General features: G+C 46.2%; 1 protein-coding gene across 3 annotated transcripts in view; it reads right to left on the reverse strand.

Moving 5' to 3' along the window:
• Cacna2d4 (calcium voltage-gated channel auxiliary subunit alpha2delta 4) overlaps positions 1 to 26,675 on the reverse strand; it is a 100,455-nt gene extending 73,780 nt beyond the window's left edge. For 2 of the 3 annotated variants that reach the window (XM_075982984.1, XM_075982983.1), the window contains exons 1-11: positions 26,497 to 26,660; positions 23,427 to 23,508; positions 21,779 to 21,895; positions 21,376 to 21,435; positions 19,668 to 19,830; positions 18,760 to 18,891; positions 3,175 to 3,235; positions 2,422 to 2,572; positions 808 to 882; positions 354 to 443; positions 142 to 255 (exon numbers count right to left, since the gene is read on the reverse strand). In XM_075982984.1, coding sequence (XP_075839099.1) covers positions 142 to 255; positions 354 to 443; positions 808 to 882; positions 2,422 to 2,572; positions 3,175 to 3,235; positions 18,760 to 18,891; positions 19,668 to 19,830; positions 21,376 to 21,435; positions 21,779 to 21,895; positions 23,427 to 23,508; positions 26,497 to 26,660 — 1,209 coding nt within the window. Of the gene's footprint in view, positions 1 to 141; positions 256 to 353; positions 444 to 807; positions 883 to 2,421; positions 2,573 to 3,174; positions 3,236 to 18,759; positions 18,892 to 19,667; positions 19,831 to 21,375; positions 21,436 to 21,778; positions 21,896 to 23,426; positions 23,509 to 26,496 lie in introns of all 3 variants that reach the window. The other variant, XM_075982982.1, reaches the window with a different exon arrangement.
• Positions 26,676 to 27,029: the final 354 nt, after the last annotated feature.

Raw genomic sequence — 27,029 nt, forward strand, 5'->3', positions numbered from 1 at the left:
ATGTACGAGACCTGGTGAACAGGTCTAAGGGAAAGAACTCTGAACGTGGGGTTGTGCTGCATGTAAGACTCCCATGGTTTCGAGAACTCTCTCCTGGCACTGGGAGAGGCCTCCTCTGCTCTGACTTGCAGCGGGAGTTACCTTGCGGTCTGGCCAGTTATATTTTTCAAACACAGGCTCATAGTCTTCCACGGCTCCGTCGGTGATAAGCATAATGGCCTGGTTACAGAGACTTCCTCGTCTGGACTCTTGAAACTGAGGGAGCAGGGGAGAGGCTGTCACCACAGCCACAACCTGTAGTTGCAATGGCCTCCCTCTACCTCCACCTGCCCAGGCTTCCCCCCAGGAGGTACCTGATTCAGGATCTGGAAAGCCTCGATTAGGGCCTGGCTCACAACACCCACACCTTTGACCATCAGTTCATCCACCAACTGCTTGAAATGCTGTCAGAGTAAACATGAGATGAGGCTTAGAGGGTCAAATGGACCCAGGAATCCTAACGCGGAGGGTGTTTAGAAGTGTTGTCAGGGCAAGACCCGAGCTCCACAGCACAGCCAACCACATTCTCTTGAGTCCTTGTTTCTTAAATGCCCAAAGATAAACTAAGTGCAAAAGGCTTGGTACCAATCTCTATCTCCTTCTAGATGGCGGGGCCAAGGATGAAGCTGGCCAGATGGTGGACAGTCCAGGGTAACCACTGATTTGGTTTGTTCTTGCCGGAGGCCATGTGGTAGGCAGAGCACCATATAGAATCTTCCCAGACACATCCCCACCCAGATTTGAGCTTCGGATGTGGTAGATGCTCACCTCTCGGTTGTCTCGGTCTGCCTGGACGAGGATGCCTTTGAAGCAGGGCTCAATGTAGTGGACGTAGTCATTGTACTGCAAGGCACAGTGAAGATAGAGAGAAAACAATGTCTCACCTGGGCAAATGGGCAGTGCTGTCTTGGGGTGTCTGAACAGAGCAAGCGGAGGATCTTGACCCTAAAACTGCTCCCCAAGTCATGGTTCTGATGTAAGGTGCCCTTTCTAGGGTGTACTGAGAACCTGTTATCCGGGGGCATTCATTTGTGCTCTCAGACCAGCCAAGCCACCGTCTGCCACCGTCTACCAATCCCAGAGCTTCCCTTGCATAGGATCCTCCCCAGCCGGGGTAGGGAACTCTAAACTACTTTTTGTTATTGTTTATTTGATAGTGGCTTTCATTATGTAGCCCAGGCTAGCCTAGGATTTAAATCTTTTGACTAAATGTTTAGAATGTTGAGGTGATAGATGTGGGCCACCAAGCTAGCTACAAATGTACTCTTGTTCTTTGCATACATTAGATGGTCATTCAGTTACCCACAGGAATGGGACTAGGGAGAAACATGGACTGTGAACACCCCTTTTCTTTATCTCCCTGGCAAGTAGAATACAAATTTTTAGGGTCCCTAATCTTCCTTCTGCTGATGTAAGAGGAAAGAGAGAGGACACATAGCTACATTATGGAAGAGCTGTGGGGGGAACTGGGGAATGCAGGAGTCAGGGTTGCTTCTGGGAATTTCTCTGAGGAAGAAGGCAGGGTATGGGAGGGAGGGGCTGCAGGCTAAGAGGGATATCACACTTCCCCTCCCTGGTAGAGTATGGAACCTGTTTCTGTTGTTGCAGACCCTGGGATGGGTGTGGGAGTCAGCCCTGGGCTGTGTGGTGGTTATGAGTGCTGCCGTGGGCTAGCTGAGCCTCGGGTAGCAAGTCAGGGCCTGGATCCCCCAGCAGGATGCTGCTGAAGCAAGACACCTTTGTCTCAAGCATGTCTACACGCTATATAAATCCCACTAACAGCTAGAATTGTTAGCAACTATGCAGGCTGAGAAGGAATTTTGGATCAGTGGCGTCTCTAACTAAACACCCCAGAGTGGCTGTCAACTCTGCTTCCATGGAGCTCAAGTGGTCCCCTAATGGTTGGATTTTTAAGCACCCCCCTCTTTCTCCTGTGTACCTCCTTTCTGCCTTCGTGTCTAGGTTTATGGGATAAGGAAAGCGAGAGACTGGAATCCTAACAGATCAAGGGCCCAAGATCCCATCTGACCCCATGTGGATGGGGAGGCTGCCAGCAGCGATACCACCAGGAGCCCACAGAAGGAATGGAGGCCCTGCTGGGGCCTCTGGTTCTCTGTCTGTGTCAGACACTGGGAAATGGACGGAGCGTTTGGCCTCAATGAGGGCCGTGCACACTCACACATTACTTCAGATGCTTTGAGGGACTTGTAAAGCCACCCCGAGGCAGACTGCGGGTACAAGTACAGGAGTCTTCAGTGTGGAGGACAGTGTCCCTCTATGGTGGGAGGCACCCGTGGCTGGAAACACAGCCCTTTTGGTTCAGGAAAAGAATATTTTCCCAGAGCAGGTGAGAGCAACTGCCGAACAGGAAGCCGCCATTACCGCAATGATATTGACGAAGTCATTTTCCCCCAGGGTGTCCAGAATGGTAGTGATAGTGTGCTTTGCGATGGCCATCCTCAGCCCCTTCATGCTGCCGCTCACGTCCACCAGAATCACTATGTCCTTGGGAGAGGTGGCTGCTTGTATGTACCTTTAGCATCATGTGGCAGAGTGTAGATGAATAGAAATGGGTTAATCTAAGTTGTAAGAGCTATAAGTAACAAGCCTGAGCCATTGGCCAAGCATTTATAATTAATATTAAGTCTGGTACTGCCTCCTGACTGGGAGCCTCCAGTTGAATTTATTTGATCTGGCCCATAATAAACTTGGTTCCCCCAAGTTTAGGCCAGTGTGTGCTGTAACCCCTGGACACTGAGCTCACTGGGGTGGTGAGATTGGAAGAAAGCCCCCTCCTTTTGACAGAGGGCAGCCAGGGTCCCCGAGGGTCTGGCAGCAGGAAAGGAGGGGAATTGGATACACAGCTGATCTACCTGGGAAAGGGCTTGGCAAGAGCATAGCTAGAGGCAGCTGCTCTGGAGATGGCCTCGAGTACTGCAGGAAGGTCTGAGTTGGAGACAGTGGGGAGGGAATGAGGAGTGTAGATAGCAAATCTTCCTATTCCTGGCTTGGATTAAGCCACTGAAGTCCCTCCCTTAAGCTTCCGTGTAGAGAGAGGGGCAAGAAAGCCAAGCCAAGCCCACAGGCTGGAAGGTAAATGCTGGGGCACTGTGCCCCTCCTCTGGGAGCACTTACCAGCCACGGTTTCTGCAGTCGAAGACAATGACTCCGTTTTCATCCGGCTTCCACTTGATGCCTGGGGAAACAAAGGCAGCATCTCTCACCAGCTCGGGGAGCTGCCTGGGGACACTGGCTATTGCTGGCTCCCACAACAGCCGTGACTCCTAGGGTAGGTTCTGCTTCTAATATAGAGAACATGGTGAGGACACTAGCCATGCCCTGTAAACTGAGGCAGCTGGCAAGGATGGAGGCCACTTCTACAGAGAGAAACTTGCTATCCAAACTGTCAGATCTAGGGTAGGACCCCCCCCCACATGTGCCAGAGCTTCTTTGTGAGGATAAACCTCGTATAAGTGGAGCAAGAGCTGCGGAAGCCATCTGGACACGGCATAGCAGTGAGAACCCGAGCTCTGACCTGCTCTCACTGTTCAAGTGGCTCATCAGCATGTGTGGTCCCTCCTGGGCTGAGAAAAAAGTGTTGCTAAGTAATCTGATGTCAGGAACTCCTGGCACCAAGCAGAGTAGGTGTTCGACAGCAGCCTGCTGAACGAAATAAGGGGCCTGAGAGACCTCGCTTGAACCCCAGCAGAATGCAGGGGGTGGATTCTGTTTCTTCATCTAAACATTAGTTGGGGAAAATGCACAAAAACCACCAGCGTGATCCACAAATCTTCTGCAGAGAAAGACCTTGGTAATCAGGAATAATGGGTTCAAAACAAGTGAGAAGAACAGATGGGGTTTTAATATGCTATGCTGGGACCAGACAAAGCACTGCGGCAGATTCCAGCAGTCTGGCGGCTTCGGAGTTGCTTCTGGGTTGATAGCAGGTGGGATCTAAGGAGGTAAGGATGGAGTCCTAGGAGTGAGGGTGGGGAGCGGGGCAACCAGAAGCCAAGATCTTGAAGAGAAGCAGGACAGGAGCAAAGGGCAGGCCTCATGCAGTGGGGATTGTGTGCTATGGTTCTGACCTAGACTCAGGTGAGCAGAAGAGGGAAGCTTTCCTAAGGCCACACTGCCAGCAGCGAGGTTGGGGGAAAACTTGATCTCAGACCCACAGCGGTGGGATCATGGGGAACCTGAACTCAGAAGAGTGTTGAGGAGAAGCTGATCTAGTGTTCTTGGTCTGAATTAAAATCTTAGAAGAGAACTTTAGCAGGTCTGGGTGCCTGATCCTCAAGAGGCAACATAAAGGGAAGTTCCCTCCTTCCCTCCTCCCCCACACCTCTCTCTTTCCTTCCCTCACGGTTTCCTGCCTCCTATAGTGTTCCCTCAGAGTGCAAGCAGCACTGGCCTCACAAAGCCATGAGAAGCAAGTGTGAGAGGCAGTGAGATCAAGGCCATTAGATTTATCTTCCCAAGAGTTACAGATGGTGGAACCATCAAATACATGGTTAAGATGAAATGACATTAAAAGGAATGAAAAGAATATATCATGTGGATGTCACTCTATGGCATCCAAGAAAGATTTAAAATGAAGTGTCACGAGGCTGATTAAAGGTCAGATACAATAAGCACACAAAGCAACAGGGACATAGAAAATGGAAGGAAAACAATCAATACGATTGAGCCAAAGGCTCAGCATTTTCTGCTGGCAGAATGATCTCACGAACCCTTCTCAAGCCCACACAGGAAGTTCAAGCTTGAGATGTGTCAGGTCGTTAAAACTGATCTCAATTAACTTCTGTTGTTACCACACAGATTGCAGAGCAGCTGAGTTAGAAATTTATTTTATTATTTTTAATTAGCTATATGTGTGCGGGTCTGTGTGTGGATACACATACATGGTTGTTGAAGGTGCAGGATTCCCCTAGAGTTGGGACTACAGGCAGTTGTGAGCCTCCCAACGTAACTCCTGGAGACTGAACTTTGGCTTTTCTTTGAGGGCAATGTACACTCCTACCCGCTGAGCTCTCTCTCCAGTCAGGGTTGAGAATTGATAGTGAGGAAATAACTTGTAATTTCCGTATGCTTGGAGATTAAAACCTAAACCTCAGATAGCTGAAGCATCACTGAAGAAATCAGAGGGAGACTGGCCTGGGAGGGTGGCGGAGTGGGTAAGGTGCTCATCTAGCGTGCACAGAGCCCTGGTTCGGTTTTCAGCACACGTGTAGCAGGTATGATGGTGTGTGCCTGTGATCTTAGCACCAGGGGGATGGAGACAGGAGGGTCCAGAACCCATGATCAGGCTGCTGAGATGCCTGGCTGACCGAATAAAGGGGCATGCTGTCAAGCTCATGACCTGAGTTCAATTCCTGGGGCCCACACGGCAAACGAGAAAACTGACTCCTGCAATGATGGAGGAAGGTCATTGGTTAAATAAAAAGAAACTGCTTGGTCCTCATTGGTTAGAAGACAGGTGGGAGGAGTAAACAGAACAGAATGCTGGGAGGAAGAGGAAGTGAGATCAGACTTGACAGCTCTCCTCTCAGGAGCAGAGGCCTCAGAGAGACGCCATGCTCTGCTCTCCCGGGCAGACGCGCACGATGAAGCAAGCTGCCAGGTCAGACATGCTGAATCTTTCCCGGTAAGACCGGAGCTACACAGTTTATTAGAGATGGGTTGATCGGGATATCAGAATTAGCAAGTAAGGGCTAGAGCTAATGGGCCAAGCAGAGTTTAAATGAATACAGTTTGTGTGTTGTTATTTTGGGCATAAGCTAGCCGAGCAGGCGGCCGGGGTGCTGGGAACACAGCCGCGCCGCTCATATTACTACACTGCAAGCTGTCCTCTGACCTCCACACTCATGCCATGACGTTTGTGTGCCAGCCAAATAAACAAGCGTAATAAAATAATGCATTTTAAAAAGAAACCTAAGCTCATTTCTCACTTTTGGCTACGAGAGTGTGAGATCGACCTGGTCTAGAGACTGATATTCAATCTCTCTCTCTCTGTACTATAGACTGATATTCCTCAATCTCAATATCAGTCTCTCTCTCTCAGGACTATAGACTGATATTCAATCTCAATCTCTCTCTCTCTCTCTGGACTACAGACTGATATTCAATCTCAATTTTTCTCTCTCTCTGGACTATAGACTGATATTCCTCAATCTCAATATCTCTCTCTCTCTGGACTATAGACTGATATTCAATCTCAATCTTTCTGTCTCTCTCTGGACTATAGACTGATATTCAATCTCTCTCTCTCTCTCTCTCTCTCTCTCTCTCTCTCTCTCTCTCTCTGGACTATAGACTGATATTCAATCTTAATCTCTCTATATCATCTCTGTGTATGTATCTGTCAGTCTGTCTCTTTAAAATAATAACTTCTTGTATTGTCCTTATTGGATTTTCAAAATTTTACCAGTTTCCTAGACTAGATTGGGAAATAATTTTCCTTTTCTAGTTTCTGGAAGTATTTGAGTAAGATCAAAATGGCCATCCTTTTGAAGGCCTAATCAGCCATTTTCAAACATACAGAACCACTGTTTAACGTGACACTAATAAGTCTGCTTTTTCATTTCATTTCTTTTTTTTTAAATACAGGATCTCACAGTATAGACTGACCTAGATCTCATTATGTAGACTAGACTGGCCTTGAACTCTGCCTGCCTCTGCCTATGGAATGCTGGGATTAAATATGTGCACCACCATGCCCTGCTATTTAGTCTTGAAAATTTAATAAAATACTTTTTTAAAATTCAAAATCTATTTTATCTGAGTTCTCAGATTAATACATTTGTATCTATTACTGTCTTTTAAATGTCTGCTGTATATGTGATAATGTTTTTATTTATAGTATTCCATATTAAAAATTAATTTCCAAGTGGTTTCTATGTCTTTCGGTTGGTCTTTACAGGAACTCTGCTGTTGTTTAGCGTTGTGGGTGGAATCCAAGATCCTGAGCACGCTAGATAAATGCTCTTCCACTGGGCTACTCTCCAGCCCTTCTGGAATCATGCTTTGTCTTTCTTTATTTCTTAGTTTCAAATTTCATCCATTTTAGTTCTTACTTTTTATGTTTATGTCGACGTATTCGGATTACACCCCTCCCAGTTAATTCTCTCTGTCTGGAATGGAACTCGTTATGTATATCAGACTGGGTTTCACCTTGTAACAGTTCTCTTGCCTAAGCCCCTATTACAGGTATGAGCCACCATGTCTGGCAAGAAAGGAAATTTACACAATACTTTTCTCATAAAAATAGATGCAGAAGTCCTAAACAAAATATTAGCGGGTCCAATGTAGCAAGCAAGAAAGGATTTGCTAAAATCAAGTCATGGTATTATCAGGAACGCAAAGATGGGCTAACAGCAGGAAATCGAAGAGTTGAGTGGGAACATGCAGTATGTCTTCCACAGGGAGACAACACATACAGTTAATAATGAATGGAAGGGGGCTACTCTTACTGCATGATAGGAAAATGTGACGTCAGACCACAGTGAGATGCCAGCGCAGACTAACAGAGGATTTCAAGGCTTAACCATCCTCAGTTAAAGAAAGCGTGACTCAGTGGGACAGCTGACTCATTACTTTGAGGGAATGCGAGTGATACAAGCGTTTTGGAAAATAATTTGTGATTTTCTTGCCAAAATTGAATACCTAGAAATCTTAAGGCCTAGAAAATTTATTCTTAGACACAGACTCAAGAGAAACTCTTGAGATCATGTGTAAAACCAAAACATGTATAAGAATATTCGCGGGGTGGGGACAGAGTTCAGGAGTGGAATGCTGGCCTAGCAGGCTGGAGAGAGAGAGAGAGAGAGAGAGAGAGAGAGAGAGAGAGAGAGAGAGAGAGAACTGGTGGTGTCAAACTGAACGAAAAAGCAACTCCTAAAGGCACACATACTAAGCCAGCTTTATAAACTTTAAAAACAATTGAGCAGAGAAAGTATTCTGGAAGATAAGATGGCAGAGTGGGAGGCTCTGGGGGCCTGCCCACCTAGACAATAATTGCATGGTTTGAATATATCTGATATCACTATTTTGGAACTTTAGAGTCTATTAAAGGCTTTCAACTTGCGGGAGAATTCTTTGATGGTAAATTGTAGTTAGTGTCTATCAGTCTCAGCTCTTAGCGCAGTGGCTGCCCACCTCCCATGTCAGTCCTGCGGCAGGCAGCTGCGCTTGTATTCTTAGAGCAGCTGATACACAGCTTACAGGAGCCAGGTTTGGCTCCCAAGACCCTGCTTTCTGAAAATAGAAGATCCGGGCTCCCGTTGCTGCATCTGATTATTGCGATGCACGCATTAAGACTGCTGGCCTTCTTCATTGTGCTTCCCACTTTGGTCTGAGTCCCTCCTCCTGACCCAAGTCACTTCCAGGAAATTTTAAGACCAGGTATTTCCTTTCTCGCTAATATATTTTGCTCTTTTTGCAACCATGCATTAAAAGGAAGAACATTCTAAAACAACTACATATATAAAGAGAATTGTAAAGTGTTTCATGTGATTAGAAAGATCTGAGGCCTTCAATCTACACCTCAGACTGATCTTTCAATACACAGGCAGCTTAAAATTTAAAAAAAAAAAAGACAAAACAAATAGCAAACTATGGATAAAGGAATCTGACTTCTGGGATTGTTACAGTATTAGATTCAAATGCTCACCTTTCAATTAAGAAAAACAAAAACACCCGGAATACAAAGGAATAGGAAAGCAAGGCCCATTCAAGGTATGTGTATGTGTGTGTGCGGGGTCAGGGGAGATTGATAGAAACTATCTCTGAAAAACACCGGAGGGCAGATATATCAGACAAAGACTTTTCAAAGGTCTTCAAGACATCGAAAGGACCAAAGGAAGGTATGGAGAATATCAAGCAACAATATATGAACAAAAGAATATATCAACAAAGAAAAGATTGAAATAAAAAAACTTTGGAGGTGCAAATATTATAACCAAAGTGAAAAACTGACTGGAAAGTCTGAAAGGTATATTTTGGCAGACAGAAAATAGTGAAAGTGAACGTAGAACAACAGATTATTGAGTGTGAGGGAAGAAAGAACAGTTTGTCAATGGGTATCGAGACTCTAAGGGATCTGGGGAACATCATTGGGCTGACCACCAATGCATTGGAGGAGTTCCAGGAAGAGAAGAGAGACAAAGAGGGGGACTATCTGAAGAAAAACTGATCCCAAACTTCTCAAATTTGATGAAGTATATAAACATAAATGTGTAAATATAACATTTGATGGTGTATAAAAATATAAACCTCTCCCTCAATTTTAAGTAGAATCAACATGAAGGGCCAGTTCTAAGAGATGCTATGACCACAGCATCAAAGACATGGAAATGATGCTAAAACACAAGAAAGAATGGATTTATTAATAAGATAATTAGGAGATTTCATATCAGAATTAGGAGGCCAGAAGTTAGTGGGCTGATTTATAAAAGTGTACAAGTATGGAAACATTACACTATCACAGTTACATATCAATTAATACTAAAAAGTAGGAAGTGAGCAAGAAATCAGGACAATCCTCTGATAAAGAAATGATAACGGAGGGAGTTTGTTGCTACTAGATATGCGTTGTATGAAATGCTCAGGAGAGTCCTGCACTTTGGAAGGAATTCATGTTAGCTATATGACCAGGTTTCAAGTCATAGTACGGAGCCAAAGTAGCAAAGCAGCAAAAACAGTGTGGTACTGGCATAAAAATAGACACATTGATCAATGAGGACCCACATGTAAGCCCACAGTCTTACAACTATCCGGTTTTTGAACAAGAGGCCAAAAATGCACATTGGAGAATCTTCAACAAACATTGCCAATCAAAATAGACAGCTACACGTAGAACAATAGAAGTAGATTCTTCTCTTTTACCCTGCACAAAACTCAACTTCAGATAAATTAAAAACCTCAACAAAAAACCTAGCACGCTGTATGTATTCCATCCCAAAGTATGAAACACACTGATGTTGTAGGTACAGAGAGGAAAGGACTTTTTGAATGGGATCCTGATAGCAAGGAAATTAAGACCTACAATTAATAAATGGGACCTCAGGGAACTAAAAATAAATGATACTATTATTCATGTGAAAAGGTAGATGATAGAAATATCAGATATTATGTCTGACAAAAAATTAGTATCTAGACTATACAAAGAACTAAAAAGTTAAACATCAAGAAAATAAATTACTTGATAAAAATTAGATATGAAAGTAAACAAAATTCTCAAAGGATGAAATAAAAATGATGGAGAAATCATATTTTAAAAATGTTCTATATTCTTACTTTTCAGAAAAATGCAAATTAAAACTACTTTGAGATTTCAACTTACTCCAATATAAAAGACTAAGATTAAAAATAACAATACAGGCATGAGTCTGGGACCTCTGAGGGAGTAGAGAGGAGCCAGAGACCTTTGTGGACCAGGCCCAAGTCGGGGAACTCCGTGTAGCAGGCCCCCAGTCCAGGGACATATATGGAAACAGGTCTGAGCCAGCGACCTTCACCAGAGCAGGTCTAAGGCAGCAACCACTGAGGAAATATCTCTCATGCTCTTGGGTAGGCAGAATTAACATAGTAAAAATGGCAATCTTACCAAAAGCAATCTACAGATTCAATGCAATGCCCATCAAAATTCTAGCAAACTTCTTCACAGATCTTGAAAGAACGGTACTCAACTTCACATAGAAAAGCAAAACACCCAGGATAGCCAAAACAATCCTGTACAATAAATAAACTTCTGGAGGCATCACAATCTCTGACTTCAAACTCTATTATAGAGCTACAGTACTGAAAACAGCCTGGTACTGGCATAAGAACAGACAGGAGGACCAATTGAACCAAATCGAAGACCCAGATATTAATCCACACTCCTACAAACACCTGGTTTTTGACAAAGAAGAAAAAATAAAAAAATAGATAAAAGAAAGCATATTTAGCAAATGATGCTGGCATAACTGGATATCAACATGTAGAAGAATGAAAATAGACCCATATCTATCATCATGCACAAAACTCAAGTCCAAATGGATCAAAGACCTCAACATAAAGCTAGCCACACTGAACATCATAGAAGATAAAGTGGAAAATATACCCTTGAAAGCATTGGCACCAGAGATCACTTCCTAAATATAACCTCAGTAGCACAGACACTGAGAGAAACAATTAATAAATGGGACCCCCTGAAACCGAAAAGCTTCTATAAAGTAAAGAACGTGGTCAACAAGACAAAATGGCAACCTACAGAATAGGAAAAGCTCTTCACCAATCCCACCTCAGATAGAGGACTGATCTCCAAAATATACAAAGAACTCAAGAAATTGGTCATTATAAGAACAAATAAACCAATAAAAAAATGGAGTACCGACCTTAACAGAGAACTCTCAACAGAGAATTTATAATGGCTGAAAGACACTTAAGGAAATGCTCAACATCCTCAGCAATCAGAGAAACGCAAATCAAAACAGCACCTGTAAGATGGCCAAGATAAAAAACACTGATGACAACTTCTACTGGAGAGGTTGTGGGGTAAGGGAACACTCCTGCATTGCTGATGGGAGTACAAATTGGTACAGCCCCTTTGTATATCCGTGTAGTGATTTCTCAGAAAATTAGGAAAAACCTTCCTCAAGACCCAGCAAGCCCACTTTTGGGTATATATCCAAAAGATGCTCAATTATGCCACAAGGATGTGTGCTCAACTATGTTCATAACAGCATTGATTGTCATAGCCAAAACCTGGAAACAGCCCAAATGCCCCTTGACCAAAGACTCAATAAGGAAAACGTGGTCCATTTACACAATGGAGTACTACACAGCAGAAAAAAATAATGACATCTTGAAATTTGTGGGCAAATGAATGGATCTAGAAAACATCATATTGAGTGAGGTAACCCAGATCCAGAAAGACAAATATCATATGTACTCACTTATAAGTGGCTTTTATACATAAAGCAAAGAAAAACTAGCCCACAATTTACAATCCCAGAGAACTTAGACAACAATGAGGACCCTAAGAGAGACAAAAATGGATCTAATCTACATGGAAAGTAGAAAAAGACAAGACCTCCTGAGTAAATTGGGAGCATGGGGACCTTGGGGGAGGATTGAAGGGGGGAGAGGAGAGGCAGGGAGGGGAACAGAGAAAAATGTAGAGCTCAATAAATATCAATAAAAAATAATTTCTGGCACCAATACTAGGGTCAAGAGCCTGTGGCAGAGTGGTCATAGCTTTAGGGAGAACCTATTACTATTACTCTGTTAAATGGACATAGCATTGCACTAACTTCTAATGACTTACCATTCTATCAATAGTTCAATGCATCTCTTAGCCCTCATCAGAGGAGCATCTTCTGCGGTTGATGGTGATTAACACACACACACACACACACACACACACACACACGCCCACAGCTGGCCAGGGTGCACAGAACAAGGGACTGCTGAATGATCCACCCTAAATAGGACATCTGTATTACAATCCCTCCTTCCGAGGTTCAGGAATCATTGTGGAAGACCATGTGGAAAGGTTGTAAGAGACAGGAGTGAATGACTGCAGGAAACAGTGCTTTCCAGGTACATCAGGACAGTTGTACACATGAAATCATAACAGATGAGACCTGTAGAAACACAAGCGAGGCAAATCCAAGCATGGAGAGGGGGCATGGGCATGAAGTCTCATGGCTAACCAAGGAGCTATTGATTGTGGAATATTCCTCTACACCATGTAAATATATGTCACTGTGATTAGTTTAATAAAGAAGATGACTGGCCAATAGCTGGATGGGCTAAGGTTAGGCAGGAGAATCAGACTAAGGACACTGGGAAGAAGAAGGGCAGTCAGAGGAGACACCAGTGAGACAGAGAGGAAACAAGAGGTGCAAGATGAAAGAGAGGTAACACCACGTGGCAGAATGTAGATGAATAGAAATGGGTTAATCTAAGTTGTAAGAGCTGTAAGTAACAAGCCTGAGCCATCGGCCGAGCATTTATAATTAATATTAAGTCTCTTTGTGGTTATTGAGAAGCAGTTGCTGGGACACAGAAAAATTCCACCTACAATTGATAGCTACCAGGAGAGGGAAAGCCTATTTTCTTTAATGTTGTATCTCCTGATGGGTCAACTATGTTCCAGTGGAAGGTCACACAACCAAAGAAGGTTTTTTTAATTTATTAGACTTAAAAAAAATATCAATCCAAGTTACCACCCAAAGAAGTTTTTTTTTAAAAAAGGATAAACAAGATTGAGAAACCCTTAACCAACTTAAATTAAAAAAAAAGAGATAAAAGGCCCAAATTAGTAGAGTTAGATATAAAACAAGAGCCACTCTGACAGACACCAATGGAATTCAGAAACACATCAAAAAAATCATACATCACGACCAAGTGACCCTCATCCCAGGGATGCAAGGCTGGTTTAACACACGTAAATCAATAAATGCAATACGCCATTCAAACAAAACTAAGGACAGAAACCACAAAATTGTCTTAATTGACTAAGCTCAACCTCAGCATGCCTTTATCATAAAAGTCCTGGAGACGTAGGGATAAATGGAGCACACCTCTGAACAATAAAGCATATTTGAAACAAAATATGCCAACATTATATTAAACAGAGACAAACTGAGAGTATTTCCTCTAAAATCAGGAATGAGGCAATACCCACTCTCCCCTCTCTTATTCCATATATACTTTAAGGGTTATCTATAGCAAGTAGACAAGAAAAAGGCATAAAAGGGATAGAAATAGGGAAGAAAGAAGTCAAGCTGTACCTATTTGTAGACAACATGATTTTATACTTAACAAACTATAGAATCTACTAGAAAACCCGAGATCTAATAAACATTTATATCAAAGTTGCAGGATATAAATCAATATATATATATGCATACACACATACATGCAAACCCAGTAGCCTTCATATATATGAACAATGAATTCTCAGAAAAAAATTAGAAAGAATATTTGATTCATTCATTAACAGCTCCAAAATTAAGTATCTAAAAATAAACCTTACAAAATAAGTGAAAGACCTCTACTATACAAACATGAATGCATTGAAAAAGAAATAGAAAAAAAATGATGCACATGATAGACAGTTCATCCATGCTCCTGGATTGACAGAATTAATATTGTGAAAATGGCTATTCAACCAAAATTAATCCGTATATTTAATGCAAGATACATCCAAATTCTGATGTCATATCTTACAGATTCAGAAAAAACAATCCAAAAATTCACACGGAATCATGAAAGACTGCACATACCCGAAGCCAGCCTGAGTAAGAACACAGCTGGAGGCATCACAATGCCTGACCTCAACTTACCCTACAGGGCATATGCAAAGTATAGTGATAAAGACAGCTTGGTACTCACATAAAAATAGTAAGGCAGACCCATGAGTCAAAAGAGAGGACTTGGGAATATGCTGATAACGCTATGACCACCTAATCTTTCTCAAAGGGGGCAAAAGCATGCAATGGAAAAAAGATCCTGTTCAACAAATGGTGCCAGCAGAACTGCACATCCATCAGCAGAACAATGAAAGCATCTTGTACAAAAGTCAGTTGAAAATGGATCAAAGGTCTTAATTTAAAATCGGAAACACTGAAACTGCCAAAGGGAAATGGAATATTCTTCAAAGTTAGGCAAGAACTTTCTCAAAACAAGCAAAGCTCAACATCCTTAGCCATCAGAGATGTGCAAATCAAAACACCTCTGAGATTCCATCTTACACCTGTAAGAATGGCCCCAATCTAAACACTGATGACAACTTATGCTGGAGAGCTTGTGGGGTAAGGGGAACACTTCTGCCTTGCTGATGGGAGTGCAAACTTGTACAGCTGCTTTGGAAATCTTCTCAGAAGATTAGGAAATAATCTACCTCAAGCCCCAGCAATACTACTGTTGGGTATATACCCAAAAGCTGCTCAATCTTACCACAAGGACATGTGCTCAGCTATGTTCATAGCAGCATTGTTTGTCACAGTCAGAATTGGAAACAACCTAAATGCCTCTCAACAGAAGAATGGATAAGGAAAATGTGGCACATTTACACAAGGGAGTACTACACAGCAGAAAAAAATAATGACATCTTGAAATTTATGGGCAAATGGGTGGATCTAGAGAACAGTACATTGCGTGAGGTAACCCATACCCAGAAAGACAAATATACTATGCATTCATTCATTCATTCGTTCACTCATCTATTCATTCATGTCATTTCTTTTAAACATAAAGCAAGGAAAACCAGCCTATAGGCCACAACCCCAGGGAAATTAGACAACAAAGAGAGACATACATGAATCTACATAGGGAAGTGAAAAAGACAAGATCTCCTAAGTAAACTGGGAGTGTGGGGGTCACGGGAGAGGATAACAGGGGAGATAAATAAAAAAATACTTTAAAATATTTTTTAAAACCACAGAAAACAACAATCAAACAAATAAAAATAAGGAGATGGAAACAAAAAGTAAAAATCTCCCAGCAAAGTGAAGTCCAGATGCTAATGGTCTCTCAATGAGCAGTACCAAATCCTTATAAACTCCATCCAGATCCTCAAAATCTTCCACAAAATTGAAGAGGAGACACTACTTCTTAACTTAGTCCACGAGGCACAATATACCCAAAGAACACTGATGCACAGTTCCTCAACAAAGCCCAGCAAAGCAAACTCAGCAGCAAATGAAAAGGGTGATACATTATTCCTAGAATGTAAGGATTTCCTAACCCGTGAAAACTGATAGACATCAAAGATCACCTTAACAGAACGTGGAGAGAAACAACATGCTTGTCCCAAATGAAGCAGAAAACAAATTTGGCAAAACCCAACTCACTCTCATGACAAAAAGAGTCTACAAACCAGCAACAGCTGAAAATCACTTCAACATAGCAAAAGCCACAGTGGAAAAATCCACAGCATAAGGTTGAAAGCGCTCGCTCTTAGTTGTCCAAACAGAGTTGTTTTAAAATAGTTGTGTTTTAACCAGTACTGGAAGTTCTAGTCAGAGCAATTAGGCTAAAAAAGAAAACTGCAAAGGTGAGGGGAGGAAGGGAGAAGACTACGCTTGCACACTGTGGGCTTGATTCGTGGGAAGCCCCAAACGACAGGCGTTCGGCCTCATAAACAAATTCAGCAACATAGCAAGCAAGAGCAGTTGCTATGAACAACCTGAAGAGGAAGTTACCAAAATGGTTCAGTTTTCAGGAGCATCACAAAAGAAGCAGAAGACTTTGTGTACCAGCTCCGAAATCATGACACCGAGATTTCTTATTAGTTTTGAATGTTTGGCCCCGCTTGGGCTCATTTCAGGCTAGCTTTTTTTTTAAAGCACAAATTAATCTGTTTCTCTTTATCTACCTTTTGCCTTGGGGCTTTTCTTTCCTTCTGTATATCTTACTTACACTGCTTCTGGTATCTGGCCGGCTGGCATCTGCCTGGTTTCTTACTCTGGGTGTGATCTCCCTCGTTCTCTCCTCTCGTTCTTCTTCCTATTGTTCTTTTATGTACCTCGATTTCTCCTCCTATTTATTCTTTCTGCCTGCCAGACTCACCTATCCCTTTCCCGCATAGCTATTGGCCATTCAGCTTTTTATTAGACCTATCATGTGCTTTAGGCAGGGTAGGTGAAATAGCAACATATCTTTTTATAATTAAACACACATTTTTACATTGTTAAACAAATGCAGCACAAACAAACATAACACACCTTTATACAGTTAAATATTCCACCACAACTTTGTATATAATAAAAACTATAAATTATTGGGGGCCTGGAGCTTTACTGCTCTTACAAAGGACCAAGTTCAGTTCCCAGCACCAGCAGTCATTTGTAACTCTAGTTCCAAGAATTCCAGCGCCCCCTTCTGGCCTCCAAGGGCACCGTGCTATGTGGTGCACAGGCAATACATGTACGGGGGACACAGTCGTAAAATCATATAGTCTGGCCCCCGTTCTGACACTTTTTCTGCTACAGGTCTGCTGTAAGGTGCAGGACCCTGGCCACTGTTTTACCTTCCTTCCGCAGAGGACCGAGACCCTCTGAAGCCATGGATCGAAACACACATTTCCTCCCATGTACTGTGTGCACGGGCGTTCTGTCACAGCGATGCACAAGTGAGTGACACTCTGGCGAGTCACCTCTTCCGATTCTAACACGCAAGGCTATGGCAATCAAAATGGTGCTATTCACGCACACAATGACACAGGGACCCGTGAAATAGATGAGAGACGCGGGAAAGAAACCCTCACGTCATGATCAAATCATTGTTGGCCGGCGGAGAGCAAACGGCAGTCTTTAAACAAATAGAAAACTGGGCAGCCACATGGGAGAGAAAGAAGCTGAGCCCTTCCTAGCACAATACACAAAAGTAGCTCAAAATGAGCAAAAGCTTAAGCATAAGACTCACAACTGCAAAATTCTTACTAGAACACATAGTGGAAAATTCCCATGACACCAGAGTTGCCAACTATTTCTTGGCCACGGTACCAAAGGCATAGACAATAAAAGAAAGGTGGGATAATTTAAACGCTATCTATTAAAAGACTACAAGACAATATCAACAAATTAAAAGAGCAACCCACAAAATGGGAGGAAATATTTGTAAATCATTAAGCCAATATGAAATAATACTCAGAATATACAGAGAACTCCTGAGGCTCAACGAGAAAAACAAATCCATTAGAAATGGACGCAGAGAGCTCTTCACAGGATTTTTACTCTGGGGGTCTCTGTATCGGAGATGGTTAAATGAACCTAGACATTGAAGTGGAATCCCGCAGCTAACTGAGAATGTCTGACAAAGACAACAGGGAGTTTGGGAGTGACGGGAGATACACTTGCTCTTTGCACCCTGTGAGAGGGGTTGACTTCCCATCCTAGAGACAAAAAGAGGTCCATTTTTATCATTTCAGGGTCTGGCCAGACGAGGTGACACTGAACATCTTTCTGGACATAGAAACATGAGATGTAGAGGTGAATTTTTCTAAGTGGCAAGAAACCAGAAAAGACCCACAAACACTGTGGTTGGTGGGGGATTTTCTATTCCCTTTTTTTTGGTATATGGGGTGTGAGTATGTATGTGTGTGTGTGTGTGTGTGTGTGTGTGTGTGTGTGATATTTGTGAACGTATGTATATGGGGGCTAGCACCAGTGCGTGCACTTGTGGAGGCAAAAGATCAACAGCGTGTGTCTTCCTGTTGCCCTCCACCTTATTATTTGAGACATAGTCTTCACTGAATCCGTGGAGCTTACCAATTCCACCAGAGTGGGTGCCCAGTGATTTCCCAGGATCCCCTGTCTCCAGCCCTGCAGTGCTGGGATTACAGGTGTGCACCATGCATATAGGTTCTAAGGATGTGAACCCAGGTCCTTATGATTGTGCAGCAAACGCCTTTCCAGGGAGTCGCTCCCCACCCCTTTCCTGTTTCTGTGGAACTAAGAGAACTTTTCCCATTTTGTATGAGGGCGGTGTTCTCTGCTCTCCAACTCGGAAGATCCCTTAAGGTGAGGGATTGCAGGGTCCTCTGTGACATTGTTCGCAGGCTTTCCCAGGACAGGAGGTCACTCAGCTCCCACTGACTACGTCATAGCAGGTTGTAAGACGGCCAAGCGTGGGTTAAAAACGCCTTGGCTATGAGGGCCCTTGAGTCTTCATACTGTGTTCTCAGAGAACAAGTGCAGAGGCGGCAGAGATGCTGCCTAGTGTCCTTACCTGGATAGATCCTGAAGAACCCAGTTGAACTGCCAAAATACTGCCAGGTCAGTGTGGGATCTCTCTGGAAGTTCTCCACAAACACAGGGTTCAAGGCCTCGGACATGTAGACTCCATTTAAGATGTCTGGGTCTGAGAGTGAAATCATGGAGGGAACTTCAGAGGCCGTGACATTAGATGCACGTGTCTTCTGCTACACATGCAAACCCGGGCAAGCTCCCCCTGCTTCCCTTAGACCTGCATCAGGCTCACATGTAGCCCGTGCTGCCTAACCTAGAAGCATCATCTCTCTCCCAGCCCACAAGCTGAGGTTTGGATGTAGCCTGTGTGTGTGTGTGTGTGTGTGTGTGTGTGTGTGTGTGTGTGTGTGTGCGTGCGCCCAGGGTTTGTGTTTGAATGTGCAGTGGTCAATACTGACATATGAGAGAGGATGGAGTATGGGGGGATAATTGAATCATCACCCCAGGGCAGAACTTTTACAATTCTATGGATTCTGGTGAGTTCCCTTGAAAGAGTTTCTGTGGAAGAGACCGGCTTTCCCACTCTCTAACTTTTTGGGTGGTTGCACAGATCCCCTTACACAGATCCCTATCGTGACACCTTCTACCAGAGTAGGATGCAGCTGGGGACCTCACCAAAGCAGTGTGGTGCTGGCCGGACTCAGCTTCCCAGACCTTGAGCTAGGGAAACCTCGCCTAAGTTATTCAGCTTCGGGTGTTTTGTCAAAGCAACAGAAAACAGAAAACTCCATGCATGTGTAGAATAATCTCCATTCTCACCCTATCAAGAAGATTAGAGAGACAGCTAACGCCCTATAGGACTTCTTGGGAAAATTGACACAAACTATTTAAGCCCCCCAGGGCCCCTGTCCTGTCCCCTAGACTACCCGATGGTGAGGACATGGCCACCTTTGTTGTACACGTTGGTAGGTAGCTGCACGCTGCTCAGGGAGACGTTCACCCTCTGGTTGCTGAAGTGAGCATCGGGTTCAAGAAGAAACTCGGCTCCCAGCTCCACGTAGTTGCCATTCTCGTCCTTCTCATTGATAAGCACCGAGTTGTAGTAGTTAAACTGGGGAGAGAGGGGGCAGGTCCAGAAGAGGCAGCCCAGGCACAAAGAGGGAGAAGGAAAGAGAAAAGGAGGGAGGGGATCTTCAAGGGCCAGAGGAACTGAGCGTAAGGCCAGGCTAGGCAGCAAGGGCTGGTGGTGCCCGGTTATGCTGCACTTGGTGGAAAACTCAAGCAAAGATGGGGCAGTGAGGTCACAGCACACATCAAGATAGTTGGATCTGAGGGCTCCTGGTGGGTGAGGTCAAATCAGCTCAATCGTTGCTTTGATTCTCCACTTGGCTTACTATGGGAAAGTCGCAAGTCAGAGAGAGACAGACTGACAGACAAACTGAGACTCAAGAGCCAGATGGAGACAAAAGACCATGTCAGTACCATCAGTTTCTTCCATGGGGTGAGGGTCCTGGAGGCCCAGCTAATTCAAGGAGGAGCATCTGGGGCCCTGCCCTGCCAGGGGGCCTAAGCCCTGCTGTCTCCTCCCCCCAGGGCAGGAAGGCTGTGACCCAAGAGGCCATAATCAGACCACTTTCTTTCCTGCCCCCCACACCACAAGCCCCACACTTTGGTTCCCTCTAGAACGGTGGCCAAAGACCCCTCCCATCTCCATCTTGCCGCCCTCTGGTCAATATTGGCTTTGTGAGCTCAGTTCCAGCTATGTCCCTCCCCGACTCCAACCCACAAGTACAAGATTGGGCCATTTTGGAAGAGGGATCCTAAATTGAGAAAATGCCTCCATCAAATTGGCCTGGAGGCAAGTCTGTGCCCTCTACTGATGATTGCTATGGAGGGCCGAGTCCCTTGTGGGCAGTGCCACCCCAGGGCCAAGTCCACCGTGGGCAGTGCCGCCCCTAGGAAGAGAGCCAAGTCCACCGTGGTCAGTGCTGCCCCTGGGAAGATGGCGAATGGTTGCATAAAAAAGCAAATTGAGCAAAATGAGGGAAAACCACAATAAGAACTTTTCCTCCCCCGATCTGCTTCAGTTTCTGCCTCCAGATTGCTGCCTCGATTTCCTATCTTGGCCTCATGCTGTGATGGACTGTGGTTGTGATGTGTAAGCTTAATAAACCCTTTCCTCCACGAGTTGCTTTTGGCCATGGTGTTTACCACAGTAATGGAGGGCAGCCATGGCACCCAGCATCCAGGATCTTGGCCCTGGCCTCTCTCAGTGGACTTCCCAGAGGGTTTGTATCATTGTGTCCTCATCCGCCCTGAGCTTCCTTCTTCCTGTGCCTTCCAGGATCTCTCAGCTCAGAGACACTTGTTTATACCTCAGCTTCCCAAGTACCCTTATCAGAGCCATCCCTGCTGAACCTCCCCTCTCCTGTCCACTTCGCAGTGCTCGCTGGCCCACCCCACATGTTGACTCCATGCCGTCTCTGGGAGCCTCAGCAGCTGGTGTGAAGACCTCACTGACAAAGCCAGGGCACAGCATGGTGCAGGGACTTAGATTGAGTAGCTGTTGCTCAGCTCCCTGAACAGCTGCTGTTCCGGCTGCCGTGGGGGTGGGGCAGAGCCAGCCAGCCTGGCATCCACTCCCAAGAGGACTTACCACCAGAGAAGCATTGTACTCATGATTCAGGTCGGCCTCCTCAGCGGCCTCCACCAGGCTCTGAGGGAGGGACATGACCGTCACCATCAGCTGCTCTCCTCCGCCACTCCACCCCAGCTCTCTGCCCTTCTCTTGCCTCTCCAACCCTCTGCTTTCTTCTTTTGCCCTTTCAGCCACGAGGACCCACCCTCTGTGGTTCCTACATGCTCCGAGAATCTCAGGAGACCACATTCCTGAATGTCTACAAAGCCTGGCTGGAAACAGCCTTGGTGACATGCCTATCCCGACACCTGCGGTGACCTGGTTTAGTATAACACAGTCTGCACTCCACCCAGCCAGGAGAGGCCCATCTACAGTCAGTGAGAGGGTCCGAAAGGCCAGTGCTGGGGATGGGCAGCGGTACCTTCACGGCCTCGACTTTCCTCCTAAGCATGGTCTCCATGTCCTCCGAGAACTTCTTCACCAGCTCTAAGCCATCCACCTCTTCGATCTTCAGACTGGCTTCTGCATCCTTGTACTTCTGGGCAGGGCAAAGGAGAAAGACATGGGCCTGAGTGCACCAGGGCCGTCCTTGCTCTAAGACCTTACCAGCTCTCCATGTACCCACCCCATGATGTCCTAATCACAGTCTCAAACGGCCTGTCCTCAGAGGTCCCCTGTTCAGGACTCCAGACACAAGGAAGTTACTATCCCCAATGGGAGCTGACTGATACTTGGGTAGGAATTAAACTTGACACCAGCCAGAGCCAGTGAGCTGGGCAGCTAGGACCCTGCGGGAGACAGAGTACCAGAGTCCCTGTCCTCACTCTTTGTGAGCCACAGCTTCCCTGACACCTGCTGTGAGGCCGAGAAGCAGGCTTGGTGTCCATTCACCTTTGCCCAGCTCCCAAGAGCATCACCTTCTGTGTTGGACCTACATCCTACTGATGACCCAGGGCAGGAGTTCCAAGAGTGAGGCTGGTGAGCCTAGGGGAGCCTAAGAACTGGCTTCAAATTCCTGTCTGCCCAGGGACAATCCTCAATGAGTCACCAGTGACTCTTGGCCAACCCCTGTAACTTGCTGTCCCTGTGATCTTAGGCAAGGTACCCGGCGTCATCTTCTGTAAGATGGGATGCATCTAGAGCTTTCGACAGAGCTGTAGCATGCATAGACTCTAGAGAACACTTTCAGCCCCAAGGACTACACAATCCCTCATTGTCTTCCTCACCTGGGGCTGCAGGGTTCAAACAGGAAAACCAAACAAGCTGTTGTTCACAACAGGATGGGGTGTTGAGAGGGGTCCTGTAGTCTTAAGGCTGGGAGAGCCCCCAGGGTCTACCCTGGCCCCTCCCACCTTCTGCAGCACAAAGGGGGTGAGGGAGGGTGGCAGGTGCTCAGGGCTAGCATAAAAGCAGAGGCATCCATCAGTTGCAACATGGAGAGGCTGCCTCTTGGGTTGCTGTAATTTGAATTAAAGCCTTCCATCACTCTTGGGTTATGGTGCTGAGAGAAGGCAAGACCCTGAGAGCATGTCCAGGGAGTCAGGTCCCAGAAAAAGATGCCAGGGTTGACCTTCTGTCAGGCCCACTTCTGCTGGGAACAGGGCATGGGCTCATCTTGTCAGGGTGCATGGGATGCTGGATACCCGGGCACAGCCTGGCTGCTGGGGTCCACTGGAACTGCTTTGCCTTCAGAGAGGAAACTGACAGCTGCCGCTTGCAGCTGGCACTGCTGGGCTGTCTGCTGCTCCTTCTGCTCTCAGCCCCCACGCTCTGATCTGCTCTCTGGCTCCTCCCCAGGCATCCACACCAAGCCTCCACTGCCCACCCAATAAACTCGTGCAGGTCTAATCTCTTTCTTGGCTTCCCAAGATGCGAACTGACAGAATGCTCTTGAGCTCACTGTCTACACGATGCCTTAGGAATGGAGCCTCCCGGGGCCCCATCTGAATATGGTGAGATTGACAGAGATGATCTCTGAGGCCCCTTACAGCTCTAACATTGGAAGTTCTATCCCTCTGTGGGAAGGGGCCCTGTGACCATGCTGGAACTCCCTGGGAGAGGTCACTGACCTTCTGCAGCAACAGCGAGCCTGAGTATCTGGTCACCATGTCGTACAGATTCCTGCCGAAGGTATCGGCCCACAGCTTCACTCTGCAGGACGGGAAATCCTAAGTGCATGTTCTCACTATGATCGGGAGTCAGATCCTCAAAGGTGATGGTCACATCATGTACATGCAAAGCAGGCATCTCATACACAGACACACTTGTAACCCATAGACATCCACATGCACGAACACACACACACACACACACACACACACACACACACACACACCAGCATTCCTGTGATGGTTAGCTTTGTTTGCTCTGTCACCAGCCTAGAGCCACCCAGGAAGAGAGTCTCAACCAGGGACTGTCTGTATTAGGTTGGGCTGTGGGTGTGTCTGTCGAGGGACTGTCTTAATTATTTGGTCTGGGAAGACCCAGCCCACTGTGGTGGCATCATTTCCTTGGCACCAGCCCTGAACCGAATAGAACCAGAGAATTGAGCCGAGCACAAGTGAGCAAGCAAGGAAGCCTGTGTGCACTCAACTTCTCTCCGTTCTTAACTACGGACGTGATGTTATCATCTCCGTTCGGGTTCTGCTACCTTCCCTGCTGTGGTGGACTGGAGCCTGGAATTGTGAACTTGAATTGTGAACTCTCTACTCTGAGTTGTTTTTGTCCGAGTGTTTATCACAGCGACAGAAGTAAAATAGGCCAGCTCCTATCCAGCCCCCCCTCCGAAACCGCAGCCTGGCCAGGGTGGGAAACTCTGGCTGTGGTACACACACTCTGCCTGGCTTCAGTGGATCCCAGAGCTGATGGGCTTAAAGTGGATTCTAACCCCATGGTCTCAAGGACTTTCCAGTGAGAAGGGAAGGAGGAGGGAGTCTGTGCAGGTCCAGACTAGAGGGGAACAACCCTGAACCAGTGTGGCACTTCCTGAGACAACTTGGACATTTCAATGATCAGTTCGTTACTATGTCTACTCAAGGCTATAGGACACTGACCTGTTGAACCCTCAGATGGTGAGGGCAGGGCAGAATGACTCCAAGTACCTGTCTGGAGTAGGGCAGGTTAGAAGGGCAACCTGGTCTGGGCCCTGACCCCTCCTTCCTCCCTAGAAGGTAGACTTCAGGTCCTGTCAGGGCCATGCAACCAGAATAAGTATGACTCCTTTAAGGTCAGCAGCATCCTGAGGTCTGACTGCATGTCACACTATCTCCATAGCAGCCACACACTCTTAGGGACATGCCCTTCCCATGGGGTAGAGTGGTACTCTTTTGGAGGAGGATGGTGATGATGGGGAGGGGAGAAGCCGAGGAAGCAGAATCTGAATTCGGCATCTATAGTGGGATGGAGGTTAGCGTGGTGAGATCTGGAAAAGAATTTTAAGTAGAGAGCTTGGAGAAGTGGGAATGACTTCAAGACCTCCAGCTTGACTTGCTGACTGTTGCTGAGACTGTAAGGAAGGTGGCCTGAGCGAATCAAGAAGAGAGGAAGGTGATGCATGTCTCTTGGGCTTTGTTGAACGTCAGCCTTCTGAGACAAGGTAGCAAGTGTCATTGGGTCAGTTGCACACCCAATAACTTTAGGGGTCACAGAAACACTGCACACTTGATGAGCTCCCATGATGCTCAGGAATAAGTGGGCATAGGCATTGAGTGTGGGGTCTGGTAGGTAAGAGACCAGGTAGAGCTAATTAGGACAAGAAAAGGACTGAGACACAGAGCGAATGGACTCTTAGCAAGGAAAGTGTGTAGTTTAAGTTGATCTGTGATGACAGGCAGTGGGGCATCCATGTTTCAGGGGCATCCAATGTGAAGGTTCTCTTGAAGTTGGCAGAAAGTCACTCAGAAGCCCATGGGAAGCCAGTCATTGTGCTCCAGGAATCAAGGTGTGGGGGTATCAAGAGAAAAGGGGAGCATCCTAAGCGACAAGGTGTGGGTGTCACAGTCTCCAGGATCAGTGAGCAGTTGACTTTTGGCACCCTTGTGTAGGGCAGATGCAGAGGGCAAGTGGCCATGGCTGAGGCTGAATGGGAGGGTCAACAGGACAGAGGCAGAGGACTGCAAGGGACCTGGTGAGAGAGGGAGGAGAGTGGGTGGCAGATCTCTGTCCTCTTGGGACAGGCAAGCAGCAGCAGGACTTTGTGTGGGTGGCTATCCTATGCTGCTCCCGAGGTTTCTGTGTGGACAGCCTGCCTGGATGCCAGTCTTTTCTTGGCCCCCTGCCTTCCTGGAACTTGCCTTCTGAGATAAAGACTGCTGGGCTTATGCAAGGCTGCAGGGGATGTCTCAAACACCAGGCTGGCTCAGCAGCATGGATTCCAGCACTTTCATCTTTGGGTCTGTGTGACTGGAGAATGGTATTACCTCCATCACCAAGGGACTGTCTGAGATGAAGGCAGCATTGGCACAGTGCTGAGCAGAGCAAGGAGGGGTCACCGGGTGTCGTGGAAGCCCAATCTTCCCAAAGCAGAAACACTGCTTGCCTGGGCCCCTGTCCTGGGAGCTCAGGCTCTAGCGGTTGTGCTCAGGTGTGAACTGTGAAGAGTTAGTCTAGGATGCTCAGTTCCCCTTAGTATCTGGAATGTTCCAGACTAAAGAAGAAACACCCAGAGAGATTGTATCAGATGCAAATGATGGGTGCCATGGTGGGGCGTAGAATCAAGGACCTGAAGGAGGCAGAGAGGTATAGAAAAAATGAGGCCATTGGAACCCATCCTAACTGAGTTCCTAGATAAGACCCTGCTGTTTGGAGGCACCATCCTGGCTGTCCATCGACAGTGGCTTTACCCTTTCTTAGTGTGTAAGCACGGATCATCCAATGAGTCCTCAGGGGCCACTTCTAGAACCATGGTAGTCCAATCCCACCCTCTCTTGTAGCTATCCTCCCAGCTGGAAGCCTACACCCTCATCTAGCCTTGACATCAACCACACAAAGACAGGAGGCAAGGGCAGGTAGGCTCCAAAATCAGTAAGGATCTGAGGAGGATAGAGGCAGGAAGGAAAGGGTCTCTCAGAGGTAGGACAATTGGTCAGAGGCAGGAGGTCATGAAAAGGGTCTTAGGGGTAAGATCGGACTCAGGCTCACGTTTCTGGAGGAATTCTGGTCTGGCCCCTCACAGCTGTCAGGGAGGTGTCCAAAAGAAGCAGGCACAGGAGGATCATCATCTTCCTCAGGAAGGTCCAGGCTGCCGACCGCTGTCCATAGTGGCCCTGGTTGTGGTTGGAGGGCAGCATGGGACATCTTGGCATGATGCTTCCACTGGGAACAGCCAAGGGGAAGACCGAGCCCTTGCTGTAAGTGTGCTAGCTGCCACCTGGATCCCTGGGCATCCAAGCGTTCTCCCTGTTGGCAGATCCCAAGTTAAAAGGCTCCGCCTCCAGCTGCAGCTAGCAGCAGGGCAGCCTCAGATGATTGAGGCTTTGCTGTTCAGAGGGAGAGGCAGTAAGCAAATGCCCCCCTCTAATCCTCTGTCCTCTTCTCTAATCCCTTCTTGGCACCAGAAGAGGGGTTAGTGCAGGAGTGGGGGGGGGGCTTCAGTAGGATTACCCTGATTCCAGCTCTGAGCAGTTGGGCCAGCACGCCCTTCTGCTCCCAAGAGGCCATCCCGTGTGCACAGA

This window comes from Microtus pennsylvanicus, chromosome 8 (assembly GCF_037038515.1).
Source record: "Microtus pennsylvanicus isolate mMicPen1 chromosome 8, mMicPen1.hap1, whole genome shotgun sequence".
In the NCBI taxonomy this organism is placed as follows: Eukaryota; Metazoa; Chordata; class Mammalia; order Rodentia; family Cricetidae; genus Microtus; species Microtus pennsylvanicus.